The following is a 23,084-nucleotide window of genomic DNA, read 5'->3' as shown; positions in this document are numbered from 1 at the left end:
AAACCAGGCTGGAACCCAGCACAATAAATAGTTTTATTTACAACAACCAAACTTGTGGCTTTTTATCCACGTTTCAGTGCAAATTATTTACACACTGATGAGGAGGCAGGACAGGAAGGGGGTAGGAGGTGGCTGAGGGAGGCATGGCTGGCAGCTGTTCGATGGCTCCACGACAGAGGCTGGAAGAATGGGGATATTTCTGCGGGGTCCCCCAACCTCATGTTCCACGTCACCACAGCTGGCCTTTCACCCTGGAACCTCCCGCTTCAGCTGTAGGTGGGGAGGACAAAGGCCCTGATGCTCAGGTGTGTGTTCAGGGTCTGCACCCTTGGCAGGAGAATGGGAAGGGCATGTGGGGACCTGGAAAAAACGGAGGATAAAGGAGAGGGAGAGAGGCAGGCAGGTTGCTGGCGCGGTGGAGGAGACAGAGCTACACGTCAGGAGCTGACGCTGATGGAGGAGGGGACGAATCCTTCTCCCACCTCCTGGCCAAGCAGGGGGCAGTGCAACAAGGGGTCTCCCGCGGAGATGGAGGGAGGTAGGTCCGGGGCAGGTCAGTCAGGATGGCAAGAGGGTTCATGCCGCCCCAGGCAAGTGGTTTCAGGAGTCCCCGGGTAGGAGGAGGTGGGAGAAATGATCGGATACGTAGGAGTCGCGGAGTGTGGCTGAAGGGGCTGGGTGGGCGAGGATCGGGCGGGGTCTTAGGTGCCAGCGAATCTGTTTGGGGGTGGGCTTGACGAGAACGCTCCTAGGGGTGAGTCCGCGCAGCGCCTCACAGGCACTCGTGCAGTACGCGAGTGTGCGTGCAGTTGCGGCAGCTGACGTGGCAGCACCAGTGGAAGGTGCAGTTGCAGCGCTCGGTCACGCGCTGCGTGCGCGTGCGGTGGCCCCGGCCACAGCAGAGCAGCTCGCAGCCGTCCAGCGCGGGCGACGAGCTGTTGCAGGCGCGCCCTGCCGTGCCCGCTGTACCCAGGCGTCCGCTGTATGTGCAGAAGTTGGGCGATTTCTCGAAGTAGACGAGATCGTGGGGGGAGGGAGGCTTGTGAGCGGGGTCCTCGGGCTCGAGGCGCAGCAGTTCGGCCCGCGAGGCACGGTTGTTGCCGCGATTGCCGTACAGGACGCGCGAGGCGCCGTCGAAGCGGTCCCGCAGCACGTCGCCCACGGCGCGCAGCGTGGGCAGCCGCATCCAGCACGTGCGCACCGTGCACGAGCCAGACATCCCGTGGCACTTGCACTCCTGGCGCATCTCGGAGAACACGGTCTGGGGGAAACGGAGAAGAAAGGGTGTTCCAGGGCACTGTCAGAGTCAGGGCCACCTTCCCAGATACCGCCCCCTCCCGGACGTCGCCGGAACCTCAGCAAAGGCCCAGGCCTAGCCGCGCACAGAGGAAGGGAGGCGCGAAATGTCCCGCAGAGATCTGGACACTGAGCCCAACTCTGCTCCACCCGGCGAATCTGTCTCTGCCTCTCAACCTGGTTTTTTGAACCTGTACAGTGGAGGGGCTGTAGGCAATACAGTCTATGGGTTACATGACTTCTAACCTCTCCGTTGTCAGGCATTATCTCTTTCATTCTCTGGCTTCCTTCCAAGCAAGCCTCCGCGCCCTCCGGACGCCCTCGCCTGGCTCCTTACCCTAACCCCTGACCTTATCACCGACGGTTACTTCCCAAGTTCGAGGTTAGCCTCTGCGAGAACCCTGCCATTCCGTTTCGGGTGCGGGGACCCTCAAGCCCGCTCACCGTGCGGCCCGCCTCGTTGTTGTGAAGGTTCATGAGGAAGCGCAGGTCCCGCCCCTTCTCCCCGGAGTCCACAAACTCCCGGCCAAAGAGGCGGCCGAAGTCGATGTTGTCGCTGCAGCCCCCCCAGTGCCAATCGGGGCCCCCAGGACCGCGCCGCCGGTAGTCGCACGTGCAGGACTCGATGGAGCCCTCCGAGCAGGAGCGCGCCACCGAATGGGTGACCCCGGCCGAGGTGATGGCGAAGATAAATGCTGTTTCCCGACAGCCTGTTGGGGGAAGGGAGCGGGGATCAGCTAGGGGGCACGCGGGGGTGCAGCAGGCACCTTCAGTAGAGGGCTTGGGACCCTTGAGTCCCACGCCTCAAATCCTTCCTTAGATTCCTGAAAGCCCGGTGACCGGCTGTGTTGGGAAGCTGGTCTCACGGAGAAAGCAAGTGCGTGGGCACGCAACCACGTCCACGCTTGTAATCACACGTTACTGAGACTCAGGGAGCATTCTGGCTTCTCGGTGGAAGTGGGGCAGCCCCAGAGAGAAAAGCCGGAAAGAGGGGAGTGGAAGAATTCTGCACCGCCAAGACCTCTCCGCAGCCCAAACTTTCGGCCCGGCCCTCGTCAGCGATGCAAGACTTGCTGGGCTGGAGGTAAGAGACGCCCGCAGAGACCAGCTTTGAGAGGGGCTGAGGGACAGCAGTGGCCAGCCAGCGTCCACGACTCGGAACTCCCTTTCTCTGGGGCAGTGGCTCAGAAAAGTTAGCTTCGTGCCCGAGGTGCACGGCTTGAAAGCCCCTGGTAGAACGAGTCTGGCCCAGAGCTAGTGCTGGCATGAAGCTCTTGGCGGGTGGATCGTGTGACCATTTAGGTGCCCCGGACATCTTCCCTGCACTTGCCCGCCCCTGCCCTGGGGGTGACCGTGTGTTCCCCTGGTCCAGGAAGCGTCACCTTCCTGGGTACCTACCTCGGTTGACGATCTTGCCGAAGAGGTGGGGCCCCGAAGCTGTGGGACAGTTCCAGCGGCGGTTCCGGAACTGCCACTTGCACTCTCGCACAGCGCTCTGCAGCCCCCCGCTCACACTGTGCAGGATCCCCGGGTTCTGGCGGATCAGCCGCCGCTGTTTGCGGCTCAGCAGCTGCAGACTGGGCTCGAGTACCAGTTGCAGACTCTTGGAGTCGGTCAGCAGGTTCGTGGAGGAGGCTACGTTCACGATGCCCCTGGTGAGACGCATGATAGGAGCTCAAGCTCTGGAAGGGGACCTGCACCCTAACAAGGAAGGTCATGCCCACTCTGTCCTTTCCCTGGAGCTATTTGCTGGTGAGAGCGGCGGGAGATCAATAGCAAGGTAACAGTTCCGCGCTCCCAGGCTCACTAGTTTGAAAGGACTTGGCGTCCAGAGTTTTGTGTTCCCAGGGATCTTAAGGCTGCTCGGGGCCCTGCACCCGGAGCTGGACAGCAGAGGCACGGAGAACCGGAGACTAGATATTCACCTTGGTTCTCAGAGCCTGCTTCCGGGCAGCCTGGCGAGCAAATCCTGGCCTGCCATCCATGCCCACCCAAGGCGTGAAATGCTTGGGAGTTCCGCCCTCTACTTGGCTTCTTTCTGAGTGCACGCCTGCCCTTTCTCTCCCGAGGCTGGGAAACCTGTGGTGTGACTACCGCCGTGAGGCTCGGTTTGGGGCTCTTGGAATAAGGGCGGTGCTAGATGGGAGTGGGCTCCCTGGCTGGAGTATCGTGGGCCACCGGGCAGACCATTCACCCCACTTAAGCAGAGCTGGATCCTCTGGAGCAGCTCCGCCCCAGAGCGCCCCTCGGTGTCTCAAAGGGAAGTCAGAGCGCTGGAGGGAGCCTGTCTGCGGACGGATCCCAGAGCGTGGGAGCTGGATGGGGCTGGCCCCTGGCTCTGTGCCCCGAGACAAGTGGCGACCCCGCACCAGCTCACTTACCACCATCGGCCACTGCTGTTGGCGGCCAGGGCTGCAGGCAGAGCGGCCAGCGCCAGCAACAGCGTAGCGGAAACCCAGCCAGGCAGCAGCGCCCAGTGCCCCATGGCCTGCCCGGCCTTGCCCGCTCTGTGCTGCAGTTGGGGCGGCTTTGGCTGCTGCCCGCGGCGGTGGGACGGGACGCGGCGGTGGCGGCTGTGGCGAGAGTCCGCAGTCTGGCTCTAACAGCCCCGGGGGCGGGCGACGGGCTGCATGGCTCGCGGTCCCAGCTGGTGGGCTGAGGCAGCCACGGCGGGCGGCACCGCCTCTTATAGTTGCGGCGCTGGCTGAAGTGACGATAGGAGGCTGCCCCGCCGGGCCGCACTGTGGCACCAGGGCACACCGGTCAGGGGCGCAGACAATGGGCAGCGAGCGGGGCCGTGGCTCCCGCCCGTCTGAGCCGAGAGCTGACGGGCTGGCCGTCGGGGCTCACCCCCGCCCCCTACCCGGTGGCTCCCGCCTCCGGACCTGCACTGGCCGCCGACCCCTCCCCTTGGGACGCCCTCCCACGCGCGCCCGCCTCACTCCTCTCCGCGTCCGGAGCCCGTCGGGGACCAGCGTCCGCCAGGGGGCGCGGCGACCAGTGTGCTGCGGGGACAAACTGCCAGGAGCTCAACCGCTTCGCTGCCTGCTGTGGGGCTGTCCCCTCGACGTCACCCCTGTCCCCGCCGGCGTCTCCTCTCTCCCCCATCCTGAGTGGAGGAAGGAAAGCTGTGGTTCTGGACAGCGACTCTGGGGAGATACCGCCCCTCCCAGGAACCCCCGACGGCTGGACAGGGAAGGAAAAGGGGAAGACTGGGGTGGGGCTGGGGCTGTGGTCAGGGAAATCCCAGGGGTGGGTTGGGAGATGCGCTGACCACACAGAGCCCCACCATGGAGAGGGGCCTGAGGCAGTGGCAGTCTGTGCTTGTGGGGTGGGCTGGAAGGAGTGCACAAGTGGCTACGTGTGTGCGTGCTAAGTGGGATAGTGCAAATGAGACTCCGGGTGAGAATATGCGTGAGTGTGTTCTGAGAGCGCACACTCACGGGTGGCCTCGTGCACAGAAAATCCGTGTTCTGAAGAGGGATGTTAGGAGCCTTTCTCAGGAATCTTGGAACTTAGCTCAGGTCAGAAAGGGTCATCTAGTCGTCTTGTCACCACCTGGGGCAGTGCATCATCTCCTAGGTGTCCGGAAGGAGGTGGCAGCTACGTCAGGAGATACCCAGAAGGTTGGCCGAGGAATAAAGAGTGTCTGGAACTGTGTGCTGAGGTGGGCGGATGAGTGGGAGATTAAATATGCATAGGTGTGTCACTCTCACCCGGTGTACCTCGTGTCATCCTATAGTGTGTCACCCTGTGGCATGTGTCAGCCTGTGCATGTCACTGGGGGAGGGGCGACTAAGCCTGTAACCAAGGTGGTATCAAGATGGATGAGGCCTGGAGTGGCAGCGTCTCTGAGGACTAGGCTCAGAAAGGAAGGGCAGTGGAGCAGATGTCAGGGGTGTACATGGAGGGGCTGGGGAGAGGGGCTGCTGGCTAAACTGAACCCAGAAGAGGGAACTTGTGTCTCCAAGTTTCTGCTTCTTTCTGATTTTTTCTGCCAGGTTTCTGTCTTCTCCCCCAAAACTCTGGCTCTCTTCACTCTCACCATGCCAGGATACCTAGAGCACCTGCGACCATCTCTACGAGTCCTGGGAGTCCCTCCTCCTAGGACTCCATCTCAGCCTCAAGGCCACCTCTGCCTCCCATCGAAGAAGTGGCAGCTGTTCCCTATATGGGGCATAGGGGGCACTGCCAGCCTGGTTATCATGCCCCACCACCACACACAGATGGCCCCTGGAAGACGGAGGATCTCCTCCTTTACGTCTCTCCTCTCTCTGCATTTTACGGAGGAAAAACTACATTGGGCAGTTATTCAAGGGCCACGCAGCTAACGAGGGAATAAATGGTAGAGCCAGGTTAAAACCCAGACTGTTTTGACTCAAAGCCCATGCTCTTTCCACCTTACTGGCTGCTTGTGACTGTGCAGCAATAGCAGGCGGGGAGCTCTTCCTGAAATTGGCAGGTAAAGAAAAATGGTCTTTAGGATCTTCCTGCCTCTCCTTTTTTTTAAAAAAATTATTTATTTCTTTGGCTGCACCAGGTCTTAGTTGCATGTGGGATCTAGTTCCCTGACTAGGGATCAAACCCGGGCCCCTGCATGTGGAGCGTGGCGTCTTAACCACTGGACCACCAGGGAAGTCCCCTGCCTCCCTTTTTTTTTTTTAAACATCTTTATTGGAGTATAATTGCTTTACTGTGTTGTGTTAGTTTCTGCTTTATAACAAAGTGAATCAGCTATACATATACCTACGTCCCCATATCTCCTCTCTCTTGCGTCTCCCTCCCATCCTCCCTATCCCACCCCTCCAGGTGGTCACAAAGCACCGAGCTGATTGCCTCCCTTTTTGATCCTCTCTTTTTCATCTCCTCTGCCTTTAGGATGATTTTTGACTGAGCAATGTACCCAGGCCTGATCCTAAAGGGTTCCAAGTCCCAGAAATGGTCAGGCCTCCCCTCCAGTGCAGGGAAATCACTCTAAGAAATAAATGCCTGCTAAGTTTAATTAACCTTCCTGAGGCACTTGCATTTTTTTTTTTTCTGTACGTGGGCCTCTCACTGTTGCGGCCTCTCCCATTGTGGAGCACGGGCTCTGGACGCGCAGGCTCAGCGGCCATGGCTCACGGGCCCAGCCGCTCCATGGCATGTGGAATCTTCCCGGACTGGGGCATGAACCCGTGTCCCCTGCATCGGCAGGCGGACTCTCAACCACTGTGCCACCAGGGAAGCCTGGGCACTTGCATTTTAAAAGAGATGCATATTAACACAAATGAAGCCCGATGGAGGTTATTTTTGAGGGGAATGTATTTTCCAGGCCCTTTGCCCAGTCCAGCATGCTTGTCCCCTCCAAGGATTTGACCCCGAGGGACAAGGTGTACTGGCCCAGCATCTTCCACAGGTCTAAAAGCCAGTGGCCTCTGCAGAGGCCACCCAGCACAGATGGCTCAAGTAAATAGACAGTGTACCATGGGCAGCTTGTCCTTTGTCCCTTAGGAGTTTCTTCCCACTGAGGCCTGGGTCACATCTTTTGGCTTGGTGGGTTGATAAAGCCCCATGGAGGAGGGAGCTGGGCTCAAAGACAGGGCAGTCCTGTCTGTGGCCACTGGTGACAAGCAGAGGTGGGAAGAGAGGAAAGAAGGATTCAGTATCCTTTGTTCCACCATTCCACCCACCAGGAATAGTGGGGAAGAGTGGGAGGGCTCTAGGTCTGGTAACACTCTGTATGACCTGGCCCAAATTTCTATTTAGATCAAATCGTCGGTCTATCAATTGTCCTTTCCTTCTTTCCTGCGTCATCAGTTTACCTCTCTACTGGATCATACCCATCAGCATACAAATATGTTGTAATGTCTCCCATCTAAAAAACCCCAAAACTTTGTTTGACTTCACATTACCACCCAATGTTGCCCCATTTCTCTGCTGTCTTTTTTTTTATATATAAACTTATTTTTGGCTGCATTGTGTCTTCATTGCCATGCAAGGTCTTTCTCTAGTTGTGGTGAGCGGGGGCTACTCCTCGTTGAGGTGTGCGGGCTTCTCATTGAGGTGGCTTCTCTTGCTGCGGAGCACGGGCTTCAGTAGTTGTGGCACATGGGCTCAGTAGTAATGGCTCGCGGGCTCTAGAGCGCAGGCTCAGTAGCTGTGGCGCACGGGCTTAGTTGCTCTGCGGCATGTGGGATCTTCCCGGACCAGGGCTCGAACCCGTGTCCCCTGCACTGGCAGGCGGATTCTTAACCACTGCGCCACCAGGGAAGCCCCTCTCTGCTGTCTTTTACTGCAGAACTCAAAAGTGTTGCTTTAATCACCAGTGCCGGTTTCTTTTCTTTATTCTCTCTTTCCACCACCCTAATCACACCTTCTAACCCACTACATTTCCTTATCAAAATCATCCATGACCTTCATTTTGCTCTACAATCAAATCTCAGTTCTCATCCTAACAAACTTCTTAGGAATAGCAGACAAAGTTGAACACTTCCTCCTTAAAATATTCTCTCTTGATTTCTGGAACACCGTTCCTACCTCGCTGGCTGCTCACCTTCTCAGTCTCTTTATCTGGTTCCACCTTTGTACGCAATTTCTACGTAACTCATTGGACTGCACCCCAGTTCAATCTGGAGCTTCTTCTCAGTCTACACTCACTCCTTTGGTGAACTATCCAGTCTCATGCTCCCTACTTTTATCTCTGGCCCTGAACTCTGGACTTGCATATCTAACACTTGAATAAACACCTCAAAATGTACAATGTCCAAAACTGGACTCCCACTTCTTCCCTTGCACCTGCTCTTTTTTCAGTCATCCCCATCCCAGTAAATGGCAACTCCATCCTTTCAGTTGCTCAGGACAAGAATCTTAGAGCCATCTTTGACTCATCTGTTTTCTTATAATCTGTGTCAAATCAGTAAAAAAAGAAAAGAAAAAAGTCCTGCCCTTCTGTCTTCAAAATATATGTAGAATCTGATCCATTCTTACCATTCCACTTCTACAACACTGGTCAGAGCCACCATCATATGTCTCTCGTGTACTATTGCAATAGCCTCCTAACAACTCTCCCCGTCCCAGTCCTTGGGCCCCAGAGTCTATTTTCCACACAGCAGCCAGAGCCATTCCTTCCAAAACAAAGTAAGATCGTTTCATTCTCTGCTCAGAATTTTCCAGTGATTCCCTATCTCACTCAAAGGAAAAGGCAAAATCTTTATTTTGCCTACAAGGCCCTATATAATCTGACGCTGCTCCTTCCTTGTCCTCTAACTTCATTGCCTACCACTCTCTCCCCTGTGGGTTCCTCCCTCCAGCCACACCGGCCTCCTTGCTAATTCCTTGAATGTACCAAGTAACTGTCTGTCCCAAGATCTTTGCACCTGCTTTTCTGTCTTCTGGAATGCCCTTCCTCAGCTATCTCCATGAATTTGTTCCTTCCCTTTTCCTCCCCCTGTATAAAATGTAATTCCACTACCTATCTCATGTACCCTGCTTTATTTTTCTTTGTATCACTTTTGACCATGGATAATTTTAAAGGCTTAAAGTAGAAAATTAGTAGCAAGCCACCGCCCCCCTTGAAAGAGAAATGAGAGAGATATGTCAGAGGGGAGAGAGGCTTTACCTAGATGGGGTCTGGGGAGGAAACAGGGGACCAGGGCTGAGTTATGGGCAGAGGAGCCTACCTTCCTTTGAAGCACCAGCAGGTGGCACTATCTCCTTGGGCTGGGAAGGCATCAGTCTCTGGTAGAGAAGGGGGCAAAGTTCTGTCGAGGGTAATCTCACAGATATGTTGGGGCCAACTGCTGAATGTGGGGGGGGGTTTCTCGGGAGTCCAGCGTAGTCGGGCTGCGGAACCTCTGGTGCCTCCGGGTGGTGGCCTACGGTGCTGCAGCAGAAGGCGTGAGAGGCGGAGGGTGGGCAGCGCAGCTGAGCTCACCGCCGCCGCGGGCGCATCCATCCCTCCAGGGCCTATAATTTGGGTTCCCCAGGCCTGGCCGCCCCTATCAGCGGCTCAGCAATAGATGAGTCACCCGGGACCCTGGGCCAAGGCAAACACGGGGTGGGGGGAGGAGGGGGAGGAAGAGGAGGAGGCTTTCGAGACTGTACTCAACTTTAGCCGACGCCTCAGTTGCTCGATCCCCCAATCTCTCTTTTCTTTGACCCCCGCCCTATAGGGCCCCAGTGTTCTTCTCAGATTGCTCTCGATGTGTCCATCCCCATGATGGGAAGGCAGCCCCCTACCCTTCCCATTGAGGGGAAGGGGGACCAGCTTGCTCCCATTTCCCTCCCTGAAGCAATGACAGTCCCTCACTTTCCCCCTGCTGTCATGGCCCCAGCCCTTGTCAAGGTCTCTCTGGTTCCCGCCCCTCTCCTTTCCTGGAGCTGGCCGCGTGCTTGGGGTATTAGGCAATGGGTGTGTACCCGCAGCCCTCTCCAGGCCCCGCCTGCCACACCACCCTCCAGCCGCCTGCGGGTCAGTGCTCAGGCCAGCCGGTCGGGCCAAGGGCACTGGGGGCCAGCTCAGGCCACCCAGTCTGCCTGCCTGTGGCCTCATGTCCCAGAGCTGGGCTTCTGCGGGGAGAGGGAACAGGAGTATGGGTCCTTGGACTTGGGGTAGGCCAGCTTGGGGAACCCTGGGGTCACTAAGAAGTTGGAATCTGTGGCAGTAGTTCTGACCCTGGCCCTTCCTTGGCACCTGACTGACTATACTGCAGCCCAACAAGGGTAGAATAAGAAGGAACAGTCTGAAACCTGAGGGAGACCTGGAGACACATGGAGAAATACGAGTGTCCAAGAGGTCCCCCTGTGGGAGAAGAGGGACATAGGAAAACTCGTCCCCCCCTCCAGGGACCTAGGTAAACTTCCAGGCTGACATCCAGGGAGAAGGACAAGGACACTGGTGAGGATCACTGAATCCAGGTGTAAGTACAAAAGCTACTGAGACAGGGTGCAGATTCTGGTGGCCTCAAAAGCCACACACGGTTTGGTTCTTGGCCCCTAAACAGGAAAGAGGGGCAAGAGCTCTAGGGCTCCTTCTCCTATACTCCCCTCTCCCCCAGAGGTAGGAAAGCAGAGAAAAGCAAGCGACCCTCTGTGGTCACAGCTGTCCAGTGTCAGGACCACGGCGCTTTCACCTCCCTAGCCTGCTTGAGGCCTGGCACATAAAGGTGATTAATACACATCCCAACAGATGAAAGTCATTAATCTCCCTCAGACAGCTTCGCCCCCTAGACATCAATGCCCTCTGCAGCACGGGGCAGGACCTGCAGCCACACAGACTGCAGTCTGGCTGCCCAGCAGAGCTGCATGGCCACTACCAAGGAGGCGATGACTGGGGCTGTGGGTTTCAGCCCCGTGGCTCTGCTTCTCCGGGGGGCCTGTCTCTGAGTCAACGTGCCAGCCTTGGGCGCGCGGGGCCAGCGGTGCCTTGGGCTGCGGTCTGGCAGGGGCGGGGGGCGGCTGGGAAGCCTGGGGCCCCTCTCTGGCAAAAATAGCCCACAGTGGTTAGAGCTGGGAGGGTGAGTCAGGCAGGAGCGCAGTGGCGCCTAACCCCTTCGCTGCCACTGGGGCTCCCTAAGGTGGTTTGCCTCCGTATGTGCAACCCAGGGTCAGGCTCTTTCCCTGGCTGTCCTTGGGCTGGGCTCAGCTTGGGATCCCGAGGCCCTCCTCATTCCACGTGAAGCAAGTCTGAGAGTCTGGAGCAGGAATATGGGCCACGCGGAGTGCAGTGCAGACCCGGGATCCTAGGAAGGGCAGGAGACCTCTGCTGGCAAGGATGACTGTAAGCCAAGGGAAGTATTGGGGCAGGCTGAAGATCTCTGGAGCTACCCGAGCCGCTGCTAAAGCCAAACTCTGAGGCCAGAGCTGACCCCTCCCAAGGGGCAGGCGTAGGGCTCAGAGGTGGGTGGAAGCCAAGCCACCCAGAAGGGAGCTGCTCCTGCCGGCTCCGACTGCCCTGCAGTGTGCTCTCTCTGAGGGCTCTACCCAAGACTGTCCAGCGACAAAAGCTCGATCTCAGCTCCATCTTCATCTCCTCAAGGGCACCTTGCAGCCATCCAGCTATCAGTGGGAAACTGAGGCAAAGAGAAATGACCACTTGGGACCAGGGTCCTGGCTCCCTAGACTGGGTCACTGCACCCTTCTTGCAGCCTGGGCGGTCCCAGAGCAGGTGAGCGGAACTCTGGCCACCTCCCCCTTCAGCGGGGCCAGGCCTGAACCCAGGCGTCGGGGGAGAGGGTGTGTGTGTGCGCTGGGAGGAGGGGGAGCGGCTGGGCTCCCCGGGTCATGGCGGGGGGTGCGAGGAGTGGGGTGGGGATGCCCCGGGCTCGGGGAGGGGCCGCAGCTCTGTCAGCCGCAGCAGAGCTGCCGGTGAGCTCGGCGCGAGTAGAGCCAGAGCCCCCAGTTCTTTGCTCGCCCGCCTGCTAGCTTTCTCGATCACTCCCTCCCTTCCTCCCTCCCTTCCTCCCCGCGGCCGCGGCGGCGCTGGGGAAGCGGCGAAGAGGAGTGGCCCTGCCCTGGAAGAATGCGGCTCTGCCGAGGGGGCAGAACCCGACGCAGTCTCCCCACGGTTTGAACAGCCCGAGCCCAGGCTACCCAGCCGCGCCGGTGGCGGACTCCGCACTAGAGCAGCTGGAGGTAATCGGGACCGGGAGAGCAGAGAGGGCAGGGACTCGCGCACGGGGACGAGAGGGGCACAGTGGCAGTCAGACAGACAGACACGCATCCGCCCACGGGGGCACAGAGATGCGGGGAGAGCCAGGGATATAGCCAGAGATAAAGACACAGCAAATAAAAGAGTGGCCCCAGATTTGGAGGGCAATGAACGAGAGCAAAGGGGTGGGGACTGAGACTGGGGACCTGGCGGGGACCAGAGGGGCGGTGCTAGGAGGAGGGGAACATGTAGTTAGGAAAGGTGGCAGATGAGGAAGAGGTCTCAGCTTGCGCCACGGTCCCTTTCAGGAGGGAACCAAGGTCCCCTCCCTGACTTTGCCGCACCTGGAGCCTCCTCCCGCTCCCTACTGGGGCTGAAGGGGCAGAGTGGGATGGGGAGCCCATTTCTCCACCCTTTTCAGAGAAGCTGCTGGCCTTAGACGGCACCTGGAGGCGACACTCCCCCACCCCCGCCCTGCCAGCTGGGGGTGGTGGGGAACCCCCTCCCAATCCTGCCCAGCAGCCCAGGGAGAGGGTGAAGCTGTGTTGGGCAGGGGAAGCCAGTCTTGGGGCCCTTGAAAAGGGAGTGGTGGGCAAGGTAGTGGAGAGCTGTTTGTGAGTCTATACATCTGTTTGCACGTGAGTGTGTCTGTGTGCCAGGCATTGTGTCTGGCTAGATTGGCTCCAGAGCACTAGCATAAGTCCCAGCTTCTAGGCGGGGACTCTTCCTCCAGGGCCCAGGTACTCTCTGAATCAAGGCGTGATCTTTATTGTTTTGTTTGAGGGGGGTGAGAACAGTCGGTGGGGTGGCACTGGTGAGTTAGGAGCCCGAAGTTGGGCATCCTCTGGTTGCCTAGGCGAGCCACTCTATTCCGGAGCCATCCTTAAGTCTCCCTGTCCCGCAGGCCCTGATCGATCTGCCCACCGGGGCCTTCGGGCCCGGGATTCGACATGCGGGAGGAGCCGCGGCCGCGGCCTCCGCCCTCGGGCCTCGCGGGTCTCCTGTTCCTGGCTTTGTGCAGTCGGTGAGCAGTTCCCCTGTCACCCAGCCCACGAGAGAAAGCCCTGGGCTAGAGGCGGGGCGGGAGGAGTCAGAGGGGGCGCGAGGCCTGGACCACAGACCCTCAAATGTCTTCTCGGTTCCCAGGGCCCTAAGCAATGAGATTCTGGGTCTGAAGCTGCCCGGCGAGCCGCCGCTGACCGCCAACACCGTATGCTTGACGCTGTCGGGCCTGAGCAAGCGGCAGTTAGGCCTGTGCCTGCGCAGCCCCGACGTGACGGCGTCCGCGCTTCAGGGCCTGCACATCGCGGTCCACGAGTGTCAGCACCAGCTGCGTGACCAGCGCTGGAACTGCTCGGCGCTCGAGGGCGGCGGCCGCCTGCCGCACCACAGCGCCATCCTCAAGCGCGGTGAGCCTGGCGGGGCGGGTCTGCGCCGCCGCCGGGGCTGGGGGGCGGGGGGCAGGCCGAGGCGAGCGGAGGCGGGAAGGGACGAGTTCACGACTCCGGGAGGGGCCTCTCCGGGAATTCCCCCCGGAGCCGCGCGCGGAGTAGGGTCTGGCCACCCGTCTGGGGCCCCGTGCTTCTGACTTCCACCTGCGCACTGCCGGCAAGGCAGCTGGGTCCCTGCTCCCCTACCCTGGGCGCCCCCCCTTTCCTACCTCCGCCCAGCTGATGTGGGCTGCACCTGTGAGCAGGAGGTGTCCCCAGCCCTGGAAACTTCAAATGCCCCCCTTCTTCCCCTCCCCCAGTTTTCTGTCCCTCCCTCTCCATGGGACAAGCCCAAGCTGGTGTCCCCAGAGCCTCAGCGGGGGTGGGGTGACGCCCCCAACCGTTTAAGGGTTAAACCTACTCCCCTAATTACTGGGGTTCCCAGGAGCAGAAGGTGGGAACAAAGACCTTGTTGGCTTTGAAGCCGGGGAGCATCCCCCTTCTCTGTGCTGTGAGGGCCCCAGGTGGCTCTCACCTGAGCAGGTGAGGAGCGGCTGGAGGGGCGGAGAACAGGTCACTGCGGGGCCTGGTCTGGGGGCCCTGGTCTGAGAGGCAGCCCTGTCTCTTGCCAGGCCATGCCCGAGTTTACTCCCTAGAGGAGTAAACATCCATCTCAGGCTCAGTCCAAGGGTGGGGGCAATACTTTGGGGACCACAGGGTTAATAGGCAGCTGCCATCTTCAGGGGAATTCCCAAGACTTGTGCAAACAGCTTCTCCCCTGGAGGGCTGGGGTTGGAGGATCAGGAGGCTGGGCCAGGAGCCCTGCGTCCTGGGGTGGGAGAGACCTGGCCCCTAGAGAGGTGCTGTCTCTCACCCGCTCAGGGCTCCAGAGAGCTCCTGCCTAGAAGGAAGTGAGGGACCCCCTCCATTTCCACAGGGCCTGGTGTAGGCGAAGGCTTTGATGCCTAAATGAGAAGCATGTCTATCTAAGCCTGGGAAAGGCTTGTCATTCTGAGCCTCTGTGACCCCCAAAACGTAACAAAGAAGCCAACATTTTAAGAGGGCCTTAGGGAGAATCACCCACACCTCTCTCCCTCTCCCAGTGTTTTATAGAGTAATAGCAGGTTAGGATAAACATAAAGACTAGTCTTAATGGGCAAATATAAAACTGGAAGCTGGAAAGAGGAAGGACAGCTCCACAGCTCCCGTACTTTGGGGATGTTGGAGTGGTGGAGGGTAGGTTGGTTAAAAGACTGATTAAAATAACCTTGAATTACACACACACACACACACACACACACACACACACACACACACACACACACACACACACACAACCAAAGGACTCTGCTTCCGCCCCACCTGCAGGGCTGGGGAATTTCTAAGGCTTTCAGATGTAGAACTAAGTGAACACATCTTCAAAGACCTCAGGGACTCTCTCTTAGTCATCTCTCAACCCCAGGGGTCTTTCCCTTTAGGCTAGCTCTTTCATCCATACCTGAAAATCCCAGACTTACAGAGCAAGAATGGGCCTCAGGGATGATCTCAAACCATCCTCTCCCATTAAAGATGAGGAAACTGAGGCTCTGTGCTTTCGGTTCCCTTACTTCCCGTGTGACTTGCTCCCAAATTACTCAGCTGATAAATGGCAGGATGAGGAGTCAGGAGTTTCTGGAATTGGAGTGTGGCTGTTTATTTCCTTTGGCCTCCTTACTCTCAGCTGCCTGTCAGACTTACCCCTACCATCATAACCTTTTCATCCCCAGGTTTCCGAGAGAGCGCTTTTTCCTTCTCCATGCTGGCTGCTGGGGTCATGCATGCGGTAGCCACGGCCTGCAGCCTGGGCAAGCTGGTGAGCTGCAGCTGCGGCTGGAAGGGCAGTGGCGAGCAGGATCGGCTGAGGGCCAAACTGCTGCAGCTGCAGGCACTGTCCCGGGGCAAGAGTTTTCCCCACTCCCTGCCCAGCCCGGGCCCTGGCTCAGGCCCCAGCCCTGGCCCCCAGGACACATGGGAATGGGGTGGCTGTAACCATGACATGGACTTTGGAGAGAAGTTCTCTCGGGATTTCTTGGATTCCAGGGAAGCTCCCCGGGACATCCAGGCACGAATGCGAATCCACAACAACAGGGTGGGGCGTCAGGTATGTGTGTGCAACTTGCCCTCCGTCTCCCTAGCTTTCGAGGCCTGGCTAGATCTTGGGAGGCACAGCATAGTAAGAGGATGTGGTGGGTGATTGTCACTCACCAGCTGGGTGGCCTGGAGCAGAGCAAGTCACTTAACCTCGGTTTTGCATCTGTAAAAAGAGTCTAATGATACCTACCTTACAGTGTCATTAAGAGTGAGCTAGCAAATAGAGCACCCAGAATAGTGCCTAGTCCTTGGCAGGTGCTCATTACATGGTAGCTATTATTATAGCTGTCTTCCCTACAGAATTTAGGGGTGCTAGACTCCCTGGTTTAGCAGTGCTCACTCTGGAAAGAGCATTGGACTGGGAGTCAGGACAACTGGAGCTGAGTCCTGTTGCCAGCTAGTTACTGAAGATGGGCAAATTACACTCTGCTTCGGCTTCAGTTCTGCAACCATAAAATGAGGGAGTTGGGCTATTAGCCAGCCTCGAAGTGCCCTTTCTCTTCTGATATTTCCTTGTCATTCTTGCCTCTATTTGTCCCTCTGTGCCCTCTGTTCCCTCCCCTCTCCTGTGCCTCTGTGCTCTGTCCATTTGCTGCCCTCCCCTTTCACCTCTTCCCTGCTGATGCTCTAGGTGGTAATTGAAAACCTGAAGCGGAAATGCAAGTGCCATGGCACATCAGGCAGCTGCCAGTTCAAGACTTGCTGGAGGTCAGCCCCAGAGTTCCGGGTGGTAGGGGCGGCCTTGAGGGAGCGGCTGGGCCGGGCCATCTTCATTGATACTCACAACCGCAATTCTGGAGCCTTCCAACCCCGCCTTCGTCCCCGTCGCCTCTCAGGAGAACTGGTCTACTTTGAGAAGTCTCCTGACTTCTGTGAGCGAGACCCCACCATGGGCTCCCCAGGCACGCGGGGCCGGGCCTGCAACAAGACCAGCCGCCTTCTGGATGGCTGTGGCAGCCTGTGCTGTGGCCGCGGCCACAACGTGCTCCGGCAGACACGAGTTGAGCGCTGTCATTGCCGCTTCCACTGGTGCTGCTACGTGCTATGTGATGAGTGCAAGGTCACAGAATGGGTCAACGTATGTAAGTGAGGGTCAGCCTCACTGAGGGGCTGGGGAAGGGGAGGGGCACCTTTGCAGCCTTTTGCTCTGATTTCTGTCCAGGGTCAATCTTGGCCCCTGGAAGCTCAAAGTATCTACCTAGAAACAGCTTTGGGGATGGTAGGGGTCAGGTGGAGTCTGTGATGTGTGGCCTTCTCCCCCACAGTAGGAGAGCCTTGAGGTGGGGGGGGCTGTCACCCTCTTCTGCTCCTTGAACATCTGAATGGACTAAGATGAAATGAACTGTATGGCCCCCCTCTACCCAACCTGGGGTCCCTTTTACTCTCATTCACACTCCTTTTGGCTGGGGAGTCCCTATAGTTTGACCACTCTTTTCTTTTGAGGGACAGCCCTAGGTATTGTGTGGAGCCATAAGACCTGTATCCAGAAGGAGACCACTCACTCCTATTTGCTGTTCCCAAACTCCTTTACTGCAGCCTGGGCCCCCTCTGAGCGAGTAATGGGAGATGGTTGTAGAGAGGTTTTTCTTAGGGAAGGGACGGAGCACAGGGCACTCAAAAACCCTGAAAGTTGTCTGTCTAGGCCCTTAGGGAAGCTGTCCCCCCAATTCAGATGTTAAAGGGAACCCTCCAAAGGAAGAATTTTACCTAAGATTCTCTGAGCCTCTTTTTCTTTCTTCAGCAGTTGGGGGTGGGAATGGATAATTTATTGTACCGAGACTTGTTCTTGGTTCTTGTTTGTAACAAAAATAAATTAAGTTACTGGACCGGTGAATACAGATGGTGATATTTCTACCCACACTTGGGATCCCAGTCCTGGATTCTTTGCCGGGTGATTTCTCCTACCCTCCCACACTCAATGACTTTTTGTATATCATGCCTGGTTCCACAAAGGATTTCAGATGGTCTTCAGGTGACCTGGCGACTTTTAGTGTGGTGTGAGGGACTAGAGATGTAAACACAGGCCCTATTTACATTCTCTGTGCCTCAACTCCTAATTTTGCCTTGGTCACTGCCCTAAAACAGGGGTTGGCTTTTCTTTTCCCCCTGTAAAGGGCTTGATGGTAGATACATTAGGCTTTCGCACTTTGTCGAAACTACTCAACTCTGCCATAATTACTCAAAAGCAGCCATAGACCATACATAAACAAATGGGCATGGCTAGGTCCAATAAAACTTAATTCACAGAAATGGACTGCGGGACCAGATTTGGTCCTCTGGCTGTGGTTTGTTTTGACCCCTCCCCTACACACCATGAGGTCACCTCCTTTCTGGGGTTTTTAAGTCCTGCAGATGTCCCAACATTGAACCTGGACCCAAAAGGGCAGGTTCTTTTCTCTCTGGCTCCAAATCAGAGAACTTGGAGATAGATGCAAGACTAATGGGAAACATATATAAAGGATTCCTGCGCTCAAAATTGGAGTTTTTTACTTTGGAAACCAGAAAAACCAGCATGCTCTCCCACTGAATTATTTGCCTATGTAGTTTGTCTTTCCTTATTCAGAGCTCTTCTGCATTTAATCTTAATAAAACAATGCCTTTATCTTTTAGGAGATAACCATAACTAGAGAAAACAGAATTTCTTTTATTTCATTTCCGATTTCTTTCTATTCCTAGCCCAGTATCATTGAAAATAAACAATTAGGGCTTCCCTGGTGGCGCAGTGGTTGACAATCCGCCTGCCAATGCAGGGGACACGGGTTCGATCCCTGGTCTGGGAAGATCCCACATGCTGTGGAGTAACTAAGCCCGTGCACCACAGCTACTGAGTCTGTGCTATAGAGCCCGCGAGCCACAACTACTGAGCCTGCGTGCCACAACTACTGAAGCCTGCACACCTAGAGCCTGTGCTCCGCTCCGCAACAAGAGAAGCCACCACAATGAGAAGCCCGCACACCACAACGACGAGTAACCCCCGCTCACCGCAACTAGAGAAAGCCCGTGTGCAGCAATGAAGACCCAACGCAGCCAAAAATTTTAAAAAAATACAATAAATAAATTTATTTTAAAAAAGAAAAGAAACAATTATTTTCAATTCAGAAAAGGAATCTGCATCACAAATTTAGAACTTTACAAATAACTGAATATTTATGGAGTTGCAGGATGCTGACTCTATCAGGTCATCTCCTTGGCTAGGGGATGTAGAAATAGTCCTTTTCACTCCTCTAGGCAATAGCTATATCTGCTACCCAAATTATCCTCAAAATCAGGTGAAATGACGGTAGCATCAGGGTAGCAAGAACCGCAAGGGGTGTTGGTTTAGGGCAGTAGTTTATGGCAAAACTTTATGTCCTGAATTTCTGCTTGTGCACTGAGAATTCTTGATTTGGAAATTTGATAGAGGTAGGCTTTAGGCACTGACTGAGCCTAACGTATATATGGGATAGTTGGGGAGAGAGGGATGCAGCTAGAATACACACAGGATATGAGAGAGAATAATGATAAGGAAAATCCAGAATGGGAATTTCTCACACTCAGGAAGAGGGAGGAGAATGTCCAATGAAATCACAGCAGGAATATTTCAGTTTTTCCCCTATTTCCTTCCTCTATGCTCTCTTTGGCTCCCTTTCTCCTTCTAGCATTCTCTCTTCTTTCGTCAGACACACTCTGTGGCAAACTTAAGCCCCAAACCACAACCTTGAGAAATTCCAAATGGATTTTGTCAGCAAGGCCAACACCCCCCTCCCCACCCCTGCTCCCGGCACACGCTCTGGGCTCAGGCCCAGGCCTGGGGTCAGTGACGGGAGTGGGAGTGTGCAACCCACAGAGCGGGTGGCTAAAATTTCAGCTTTAGTTAGCGCCAATGGCAGCCAGAGGGAGGGAGAAAGACTGATGAACTGTAAGTCAGGCCTCTTGGCCTCCTTCAGCTCTGGACAGAGTTCTTCTTCCCTTAGCTTTTCAAGTGGCTGGGGAGCTGGGGAGTGGCACTGGCTGGCTTATTGCCAGCTGAGCAGCACCCCTCCTGTCTGTGTTCCTCTTTGCTCCATGGGAAGTGCCCAGTAATGCTGCAACAGACACTTTCCTCTCCAGACTCCAGATGGTGAAGGATAGAAGGGCTGGGAGATTCTCCAGTTCCATTCAACAGTTCTGACTCAAATATCATGGTACTTGCTGCTAACCATACTAGACTGTCACCATTTCCATCCTTCTGTCACACCTGGACCCAACCTTGAGAGGATCTGAAGACTTCGGCAAGAACATTGACAGGTGTCACCTCCTGTCAGAGTCCCACAAGGCATGTTGGTATGGTTGAGGCACTAGCAAGGGCAGTTGCAAAGCATAATTTTGGTGATCAGTGTGTGGGCATAACCTGGTGGGGTGTGCCTAGAAAATTCTAGGAAAAGAAATGAAAAGAGTAATCATGTGGAGGTATCACAGGGCCCACTCTAGGAGTCTGTAATAACACTAGAGGAGTCTTCTGCCATTTAAAACAGAGAGCTTAGGAGGGCAAAGGCCCTTAATGGCAATAGCCCAGGATGGATACAACTCTCTTTGTTATAAACATGATCCTTGTTATCCATCTCACCCTTCACCATCTTTTCTTTTCTTTTCTTGGAGTATAGTTGACTTACACTGTTGTGTTAGTTTCAAGTGTACAGCAAAGTGATTCAGTTATATGTATACATATATTCATTCTTTTTCATATTCTTTTCTCATATCACAGAATATTGAGTAGAGTTCCCTGTGCTATACATGAGGTCCTTGTTGGTTACCTATCTTACATATAGTAGTGTGGGGACTTCCCTGGTGGTGCAGTTGTTAAGAATCCGCCTGCCAAGGCAGGGGACACAGGTTCGATCCCTGGTCCAGGAAGATCCCACATGCCGCGGAGCAGCTAAGCCTGTGTGCCGCAACTACTGAGCCTGTGCTCGAGAGCCTGTGAGCCACAACTAGGGAGCCCATGTACCACAACTACTGAAGCCCGTGCACCTAGAGCTTGTGCTCTGCAACAAGAGAAGCCACCACAATGAGAAGCACGCTCACCGCAACGAAGAGTAGCCGCCGCTCGCCACAACTAGAGACAGCCCGCTTGCAGCAATGAAGACCCAACGCAGCCAAAAATAAATAAATTTATTTAAAAAAATATATAGCAGTGTCTGTATGTTAATCCCAAGCTCCTGATTTATCCCTCCTTCCCCTCCGCCCCAGACATTTCCCCTTTGGTAACCATAAGTTTGTTTTCAATCATCCTTCACCATCCTTTTTCTGTTTTTAAATAATATCTTAATTTTATTGGAGTATAGTTGATTTACAATGTTGTATCAGTTTCAGGTGTACAGCAAAGTGATTCAGTTATACATATACATATATGCATTCTTTTTTGGATTCTTTTCTCATGTAGGTTATCACTCATCCTTCACCATCTTAAATTAAGGGCCTCTTGACTTCACATTCCAGGGTTGTGTTATTCTTCAGGTTAAAATAAGAGAGAAAACAAACTGGGGGGGACTTCCCTGGCAGTCCAGTGGTTAAGACTTTGTCTTCGTGTGGGTTCCATCCCTGGTTGGGGAGCTAAGATCCCACATGCCTCCAGCCAAAAAACCAAAACATAAAACAATGTTGTAACAAAGCAATATTGTAACAGAGTCAATACAAGACAATATTGTAACAAAGTCAATAAAGCAATATTGTAACAAAGTCAATAAAGCCTTTAAAACAAAAAAAAAAAAAAACCCAAACCGGAATAAGAGGAAGGGACTGGTGAATTCATACACCAGCGATTGATGGGGATAAGGGGTAGACAGAGTGTAGCTATCTACCAGTCTAGCTCTTCTTGGAAGGAGACAAGAAACAAGGTAAAAACAAAAACAAATTTAAAAAGCAACAATTTTGGCTCAAGCTTTAGGGAAGAGCCATGTGTTCCCTTGTACAGATGGTCCCAACTTACAATGGTTTGACTTACGATTTTTTTACTTTATGATGGTGCAAAAGTGATATGCCTCGAGTAGAAACTGTAAATTAATTTTGAATTTTGATCTTTTCCCAGGCTATTTGGTATGATGTTCTGTTGTGATGTTAGGCAGTGGCAGTGAGTTGCAGCTCCCAGTCAGCCATGCCATCACAAGGGTAAACAACTGATACACTTACAACCATTCTGTGCCCATACAAGCATTCTGTTTTCCACTTTAAGTATAGTATAGTATTCAGTAGATTACATAAGATATTCAACACTTTATTATAAAATAGGCTTTGTGTTAGATTATTTTGCCCAACTGTAGGCTAATGTAAGTGTTCTGAACATGTTTAAGGCAGGCTAGGCTAAGCTATTATGTTCGGTAGGTTAGGTGCAAATGCATTTTTGACTTAAGATGTTTTAACTTACGATGGGTTTATTGGGATGTAACCCCACTGTAAGCTGAGGAGGATCTGTACTGCTGTAAATGAGGAGAAAGGGCACTTCAAGAACCTTTTTCCATTCTTAGCATTACTAGCGCCCTTCTTGTATCACAGCTGTGACTGTTCCAAGGCGGCTTTGCATGTCTAGACCAGCTGCAGAAATGAGTGTGAGGAAAGTGGAGGTTGGCAGGAATAGAGAAACACGGGTGCAAAATCCCTCACTTTCTTTGCAATCCTAAAATTCATACTCATCTAGGTATACTTCCTCAAACCATACCTCTGAATACTGGTCTTCAACCGTTTGTCTTTCAAGTTCCAACTTCCTAACTGGCCCAGTGTCCAGCTGTTTCCTTCAGTCTCTTAAATGCATCACTCTCCCTCTTCCCTATGGAAAAGATCTCTTGATTCTCACCCCCGAGCAACCTAGTCTTAGTAGTGAGTAGAAACACTGGTGCAGTGAGGGCTCTCAGGGGGGTGCACGTAGCCCTGATTAAGAAATGAAGCTGAGGATTTCCCTGGTGGTGCAATGGTTGAGAATCCGCCTGCCGATGCAGGGGACACGGGTTCAAGCCCTGGCGCGGGAAGATCCTACATGCCGCGGAGCAACTAAGCCCGTGCGCCACAACTACTGAGCCTGCGCTCTAGAGCCCGCGAGCCACAACTACTGAAGCCCGCGCGCCTAGAGCCCGTGCTCCACAACAAGAGAAGCCACCGCAATGAGAAGACTGTGCACCGCAACGACGAACAGTAGCTCCCGTTTGCCGCAACTAGAGAAAGCCCGCGCACAGCAACGAAGACCCAACGCAGCCAAAAATAAATAAATAAATGTATATAGGAAAAAAAGGTTAAAAAAAATGAAGATGAGAGCTAAGGGGTAAGGTCCAAAGCAAGGGCTGTTCACTCATACTCTGCTCCTTCCTGACTTTGCCCAAGGAGTCCCAGTCTCCAGTGTGCCCACTATGCGGCCCAGTCCTTAAATAACAGACATGGCTCTGAGGCTTGGGATTCTCACCTCTGTCCCCACTGTCTCACCCCCATTTCCTAGCTCCCGCCTCCGCCGCCCGCAGTTTCCAGCCCCCACTTCGGCCCCCGCCAGGTCGTCCACTCAGGCGCCCGCCGCTTCTGCTGCAGCAGCTGCCATGGTGATGGATCTCGCGAGAACTGCCGCTCGCCGCCACGCAGTTCTCGCGCGATCGGGGAGGTGG

General features: G+C 54.8%; 2 protein-coding genes across 2 annotated transcripts; one reads left to right on the top strand and one right to left on the bottom strand.

Annotated features, from left to right (window-relative positions):
* Positions 1-772: 772 nt before the first annotated feature.
* Positions 773-3,781, bottom strand: WNT1 (Wnt family member 1; the record flags this gene model as incomplete). The annotated part of the gene is made up of 4 exons (XM_079714106.1): positions 773-1,261; positions 1,741-2,006; positions 2,695-2,948; positions 3,678-3,781. The coding sequence occupies 4 exons, from the start codon at positions 3,779-3,781 to the stop codon at positions 773-775; spliced, it is 1,113 nt and encodes a 370-aa protein (XP_079570232.1).
* On the top strand, positions 1,922-16,573 carry WNT10B (Wnt family member 10B; the record flags this gene model as incomplete). The annotated part of the gene is made up of 5 exons (XM_079714097.1): positions 1,922-2,050; positions 12,828-12,947; positions 13,070-13,332; positions 15,120-15,493; positions 16,115-16,573. The coding sequence occupies exons 2-5, from the start codon at positions 12,874-12,876 to the stop codon at positions 16,571-16,573; spliced, it is 1,170 nt and encodes a 389-aa protein (XP_079570223.1). The 5' UTR covers positions 1,922-2,050; positions 12,828-12,873.
* Positions 16,574-23,084: the final 6,511 nt, after the last annotated feature.

The sequence above is a fragment of the Hyperoodon ampullatus genome (assembly GCF_949752795.1).
Source record: "Hyperoodon ampullatus genome assembly, chromosome: 11".
In the NCBI taxonomy this organism is placed as follows: domain Eukaryota; kingdom Metazoa; phylum Chordata; class Mammalia; order Artiodactyla; family Ziphiidae; genus Hyperoodon; species Hyperoodon ampullatus.
Note: the sequence above shows the minus strand (reverse complement) of the source record. Positions and strands in the feature narration are given on the sequence as shown.